Raw genomic sequence first — 6,857 nt, 5'->3', positions numbered from 1 at the left:
AGCCGAATTCTAAATCCAATAGATTTCTTTACTATTAACTCAATATTTCCAAGGTGATCACAAACAATAACAAACACTCAAGTGTTTCAAACGGTCAAGAATTAAAAACATTGAGCACAATTAAATGGTCAAGAATCAATTCATGTGCGACAAATTTATTGAAAAAATATCCGTTAATTCATTCATGGATTAATCAATGAGCAAAAACTCACTCCATTACACAGATGTTCACGCTTTATTCAAAGTGTACATTGACAAAACTTGGTCACTTTTCCATCAACTCTCAACAAGTAAACTTTAATTTTTGTTCAAGTCCTTTGCTATTACTTTTAAGTTACCAATAAAATGGATTATGAAATGGATAATAACCAAGAAAACGATGTTGAAATGAACGTAAGTTTAAATTTGTTTAACTGTTTAACCTTTCTCTCTTCTCAACTTTCCTTTTCTCTCTCTTTTCAGGAGATTGCTGCTCGTTTTGAGGGCTTTTCTTTTAGCTCTTTTGATGAAAAAAACCTCAACTCCATGATTAAACATATGGAGCAGGTTTCCTTAGAGGAAACTAAGAAAAAGGCCCCCAACGCAATTCGAAAAAGATTGCAGATTAGATTGAGAAACAAGGCCTTCAAATATATGGAGGACCTTAATAAACTCAAAGCACAGCGAAGAGTTTTATCTCGCCTTGATAACGAGCACGCTCGTAATATTTGTGAGCTAATTGACTGCCATGTTTGGACAGTCAAACGCACAATCAAAAGATATTATAAAATTGTAAAATCTTAATTTCTTTTCAAAATCAATAAAGATTCATTTCAATTTCAATTTAAACGTCTATTTTATTCGGAAATTAATATATAAGTTATCTTTTTCATAGATTGAGTGCAAATGCTGCAAGCAAAAATTTATCACCTTGGGAGAGTTATTAAACCACCCTTGTCAATGTAAATCGGCAAACTGTAAAATGTTTGAAATTTTCAATGAAGAATCAAATGAGGGACTAAATGAGCAACAAAATGAGAGACCAAATGAGCAAAAAAATACACAATCAAATGAGCAACAAAATACACAACAAAATGAAGAGCAACCAGATTGTCTCAATTGCCCTTGTTGTGGTACCTCCACTCAACTTTTAATGGAATATTTGAACCATATTTGCTCGTGCCAAGACAATTGTAAAAGAATGGACATCTTTTTCGACGAACCACCACCAAAAAAAGATTGCTTGAGGTGCCCATGCTGTGGGAAAGAAAGTGAACCTTTAAGTGAATATTTACTTCATCATTGCTCTTGCAAAGAAAATTGCCGCAGAATGGAAATATTCTTTGATAAAGAGCCTGTAATACAAGATGCACCATCAACAAGAGCAACTCCAAAAGAGATGAAAAGAAAAGTGAAATGTGCAAAGTGCAGAAGACACTATTCAAGCGAACAAAGATTGAGATCACATCAAAGAGTTTGTGGGAGTATTTCGCTACTTAACCCACGTAATCCTTCTTTTTCATCTCCATTCAAACTAATTCATTCAGCTTTTCGCCGCCATTTCCGTGTTTTTTCACAACAAATGAGTGATATGGTTGACATTGACATTGTGAAACGTCATCAAAAAGCTAAAGTGAAGGATTTGCTACAACATAATCTTGATGATCTTGGACCAATTAAATTCTACTTGATTTTAAAAGTTTACTTTCAAAAAATGAGCATGATTGAATTGATTGAAGCAGAAATACCTTCAACGATGAAACCATTATTACCTGGTGATAATATCAATAATGAAATTGAAGAAACTTTCACGGAGATGAAAGAAATAATAGATCAATACACTGAACGAGGAAGTGGCTTTACGATTGTTGATATCAGCAAAATTGATGTTTGGATTGCTCATTATCAACCTCATCGAGGAGGCTGTCATCAGATTAAATTGCCTACTGAACTTGTCTCAAAACATTGTTTACTTTCAATCAAATGTCAAACTGATTGCTTTATGTATTCAATTTTAGCTGCTCTTCATCATAGACAAAATCATCCCGACAATTATCAACAATATGACCAATTTATCAACTCACATGACTTTTCAAAATGGCGAGGTCAAGTTGAATTGAACATGGTTGAATCCTTTGAAAAGAAAAACGCAATATCAATTAGTGTTTTTACTTACAACACAACCAACAAATTTGTGATTCCTCTTTATGTTACAAAGAATCAATTCACATCTCATGTCAGACTATTTTTATACAACGAACACTATTATTTAATCACAAACTTTGCTCGCCTATTAAATTCAAAAAGTAATTACCGGCGATATCATTGTGAAAGATGTTTAAACGGCTGGCATTATGCATTTCAATTGAAAAAACACATGATTGACTGTTCAGCAAAACCCGCTCAAAAAATAATAATGCCTTACCCTACACCTTATAAACCAAGACGGAATTTCTGCGAAAGATCAAACCTGAAAAAAGAAATTAAACATCCAATCATAATTTACTGTGACTTTGAATGTTTAATCGTCCCAACAAATGATCCATTGAAACCTTTCCACCATGAACCATGTAGTTATGGATACATTGTTGTTGATTGGGACAGAAAAATCATCGACAAAAAGTTTGACCATGGAGAAAATATTGTCTCTAAATTTCTAATTAATCTTAAACAATCAATCGAGAGTGCTCTCAACTATTTAAAAACCTCATTAAAACCTCTTAAAATGTCACCTAATGAAGAAGCAACATTTCAAAGTACAACAAACTGCTGGATTTGTGAAAAGCCTCTTGATGATGACAGAGTCCGTGATCATGATCATTTAACTGGGAAATTTAGAGGCGCAGCACATAATGCCTGTAATGTAAATTATTCAATTCCGAATCGAATTCCAATATTTTTGCATAATTTAAAGAATTATGATGGTCATTTGTTGATTGATTCAATCAAAAGTAATACATTTACTGGAAATGTAAAACTTATTCCTTCATCAATGGAAAAGTATATTGGATGGTATGTCGATAATCTTGCTTTCCTCGACTCATTTGCCTTTTTACCTGGAAGTCTCGATACTCTAAGCTCCAACTTGTCAAACACTGAAAAAGAAGAATTTTTACGACAAGAATGGCCAGGACATGATTTAACCGATTTGATGGGAAAAGCATCAATACCTTATGAATATTTATCATCACTTGATAAATTTGAGGATCAAGCATTACCACCAATGTCTGCATTTTACTCATCATTAAACGACACAAACATTTCACAAGAAATGTATGACCGATTAAAAAGAATTTGGAGACAATTTAACTGTCATAATCTTGGACAATTGATTGATATTTACTTGAGACTTGATGTTTTGATGCTCGCTGCAGTATTTGAAAACTTTCGAACAACAAGTATAGATGATTTTGGGATCGACCCACCACATTATATGACTTGTCCTGGTCTTTCATATGCTGCTGCCTTAAAAATGACAAAAATATCAATTGAATTATTTTTGGAAATTGATATGTTGTTATTCATTGAAGGTGACATTAGAGGAGGTTTTACAACGGTTGCTAAACGTCATGCCATTGCTAATAATCCCTCAACAAATTATGATGGTGGTCAACAAACATGGTTAATGTATTTTGATGTAAATAATCTTTATGGAAATGCAATGATGGACATGTTACCGATTGGACAATATAAATGGGTAAATTTTTCAAATGAAGATAAACTACTTGAGCATATAATGAATACACCTGATGATGGTGATACTGGATACATTTTGGAAATTGATTTAGAGTACCCTAAAGAACTCCATGATGCGCATAATGACTTTCCTTTGGCTCCTCATAAAATGAAAGTTACGCATGAAATGTTAAGTCCTTACGCTAAAAAGTTATATGATGAACTTGAGAAGCAAGGACTTAAACCGGTTCCTAGTGAAAAACTGGTTTCAACATTTCTGACAAGGAGAAGATATTCAGTGCATTTTCGCAATTTAAAGTTTTACATTGAAAATGGATTAAAATTTGCCAAAGTACATCGAGTAATTTCATTTAAACAAAAAGCCTGGTTGAAACCTTACATTCAATTCTGCACGAAAAAGCGTCAAGAAGCAAAAACAACATTCACATCATCGCTTTATAAATTATTTGTAAACAGTATCTATGGGAAACTAATGGAGGACAAGCGAAAACATATTGAAGTTAAACTTGCAATGGGAGAAAGAGTCGCTACAAAAAGAATTGCTAATCCTCTTGCTACACGATTCAAAATTATTGATGAAGATAAAATGCTGATTCAATTGAAACCTGAATGTGTTTTAATGGACAAGGCGATTGTTTCTGGTTTTACTGTTCTTGAGCTCTCAAAACTTCATGTTTACAAACTTTATTATGGCCGTTTTAAAAAATACTATGGTGATAAAGTGCAACTTGTTTATTCCGATACTGATTCTTTTTTACTGGAAATTAAATCCAACAACATAATAACTGACATGAAACAATTTAATGATATTATGGACTTTGGTGACTTGCCCAATGATCATCCACTCTATTCAAGCGAAAACAAAAAGAAAATTGGTTGCCTCAAAGATGAAATGTCAGGAGAAGTGATCCATGAAGTAATTGCCGTTAAACCTAAACTTTACTGTATAAAATCACAAAGCGGAGAGAAGAAGAGAGCTAAAGGCGTTCAAAAAAACGTCGTAAAAAACAAAATTAATTTTGAAGATTATAAAAATTGTCTGTACAATGAAAAGATACATAAAGAAATCACAAGACGCTTTGGATCTGATAAACATAAAATTTCCATGTATTGTAATGAAAAGGTTGCAATTTCACCTTTTGAAGATAAACGTTATCTTTTAAATGATAAAATAAGTTCATATGCTTATGGACATTATAAAATTAATCAATAAAATTTTTAATTATTTGTAACAATTTTTGTTCATTCTTTAGTGTTTTACATTTCTCAAAAATTTTGTAAAATTTGTTCTGATCATCAGCAAGCAATACAAAAAGAACACAAAAGTATCCACATGATGATGAATAATCATCTTGATATTTGTTGATTGAGTAAGTGTATCCTCTAGGTGAAAATCTTTCAAGGAAAGATACGATATTTCCGTCTGGGGGCCGCCCGTAAGAATCAAAATAATGTGAATTTCCGATTTTATCAAAGTTTACCGCTACCCAATGAGACCCTTCTTTGTAACTAGGGTCTAAATTAATAATAAAAGTTGCTGGCTTTTTCAATACTAAAGGTAATTTATCACTTGGGAAAACACCACCAAAGTGTTTAACACCACGAAGCATGCGCTTTAAGTCAATAGTTGTCAACATTAGTAGTCAAGTGTTACAATTCTATCTTTATCAATTGTAATTAAATTATCAAATTGCCCGAAAACAATGATCTATATGAACTCTTTGTCTCCGCTGCAAATCGAAGCTCTAACCTAACAACTCCTCTTTTAATCAAAGATAAAGATCCTGTTTCACCTCCGAGTCCACCACCTAAATCAAATCCGAACAGTGTTTTTTTCGATTTGTAATTTTCATAATCTAAATCAAGTTGAGGGATTCCTTCATCTTGTCCCAAACATCTGAATAAATTGACATATTCACGCATACAATTATCAGGAAATTTTGGTTGATATGGTATTGATGGGTATAAATTTCCATCAACATTTAAAGAAATTTGTGTAATATTTGCATGTTCAAACCAATAGGGATCTTTATAATTATTACCTGCAAAAGCAGTTTCATCAACAAATCCAACAATTACTCTTCTTGGTAAAATCCCAGAGAAAATATTTTCAATGTTGACTGTTGACACACCTTTATTCACGGAGAAGCTTTTAACCACATTTCTGATGATGAAATATTTTGCAGGAGACTCTTTGAGTGCAGATATGATCCCCGTTTGTGTATCTGGAAATAATTTAACACGCTTAATATGCAATGCTAATCTTGTTATTTTTATTGTATATTCATCCTGAGTTATGTGGATCAATGGGAACTTCTCTCTGCTTCTTGTAAATCTGAATAATAATGGAGTGTCATTCAACAGTAATTTGTCTTGTTGACACATTGGAAGATGTAATCTAAAATATAAGTCAACATTATTTTTAAGAAAATTTGAAGTATCATAACGTCCAGCATCAGCTTTTGTTGGATGACGGAACAATAAATTTTCAATATAAGATTGATAATGGTACATATTTGTAGCTTGAGATGTATTGACAGTACCAATAAAAAAATCAACTTGATCAAATAAAGCATTTCCAAAGTTTTCCACACCTTTAATATCAGCGGTTGTTACTTTTTTCCCGTCCTTATCATGAACCTCAAGATTAATATGAACCATTGTTTGTGATAGATCAGTAAAATCTTCAGATGCAGGAACATCAATGGTGTGTACTTTAGAGCTTTCTAAAGATGCAGAGGGTCTATATTCTACTTCATAAGTAGAATCAATAGCTACTTGTGTGGGAGGGACAGTGAATAATGATAATTCACTTTTACTTGCAGGTAAAGACGAAGGATGTAAATACTCCATGTTTAATCGAAAATATCTTTCTTTTTTCTTTTAACTGCTTTTTCCTTCTTCTTATACAACCGTTTTCGTTTAACACCACTTCCACTTTGAGCAAGCATAACATTTGCTTTATCAATTGATTGTTTTGCTAGATTACGAAGACTTTCTTTTCCTCTTTCCTTCCATGTTTGTTTTAAATTTTTATTTTCCAATAAATCTTGACCAACGTTAATTCCTGTTTTTACTGCTTGTTTTCCAAGAAACTTCAAAACAGGGATTGCAAATCTTTTAAATAAACTTCCAAATCCATATCCTCGCTGATAAGGAGATCCTCTAAATATTTCAATATC

General features: G+C 32.5%; 2 protein-coding genes across 2 annotated transcripts; one reads left to right on the top strand and one right to left on the bottom strand.

Annotated features, from left to right (window-relative positions):
- Window positions 1–961: 961 nt before the first annotated feature.
- LOC149094434 (uncharacterized) lies at window positions 962–4,888 on the top strand. Its single transcript, XM_089266350.1, has one exon. The coding sequence runs from the start codon at window positions 962–964 to the stop codon at window positions 4,886–4,888; it is 3,927 nt and encodes a 1,308-aa protein (XP_089122476.1).
- Window positions 4,889–5,352: 464 nt separating this feature from the next.
- On the bottom strand, window positions 5,353–6,528 carry LOC149094433 (uncharacterized protein F54H12.2-like). Its single transcript, XM_089266349.1, has one exon. It carries the CDS (start codon window positions 6,526–6,528, stop codon window positions 5,353–5,355), a length of 1,176 nt encoding a protein of 391 aa, XP_089122475.1.
- Between the last annotated feature and the right edge of the window lie 329 nt (window positions 6,529–6,857).

The sequence above is a fragment of the Tetranychus urticae genome, chromosome 1 (assembly GCF_039701765.1).
Source record: "Tetranychus urticae isolate SD_2017Ah chromosome 1, NJAU_TeUrti_SD_1.0, whole genome shotgun sequence".
Taxonomy (NCBI): domain Eukaryota; kingdom Metazoa; phylum Arthropoda; class Arachnida; order Trombidiformes; family Tetranychidae; genus Tetranychus; species Tetranychus urticae.
Note: the sequence above shows the minus strand (reverse complement) of the source record. Positions and strands in the feature narration are given on the sequence as shown.

Excerpts from the sequence above, each read along its gene's own strand:
- LOC149094434 (XM_089266350.1), top strand. The coding sequence starts at position 962 with ATGTTTGAAATTTTCAATGAAGAATCAAATGAGGGACTAAATGAGCAA.
- LOC149094433 (XM_089266349.1), bottom strand. The coding sequence starts at position 6,528 with ATGGAGTATTTACATCCTTCGTCTTTACCTGCAAGTAAAAGTGAATTA.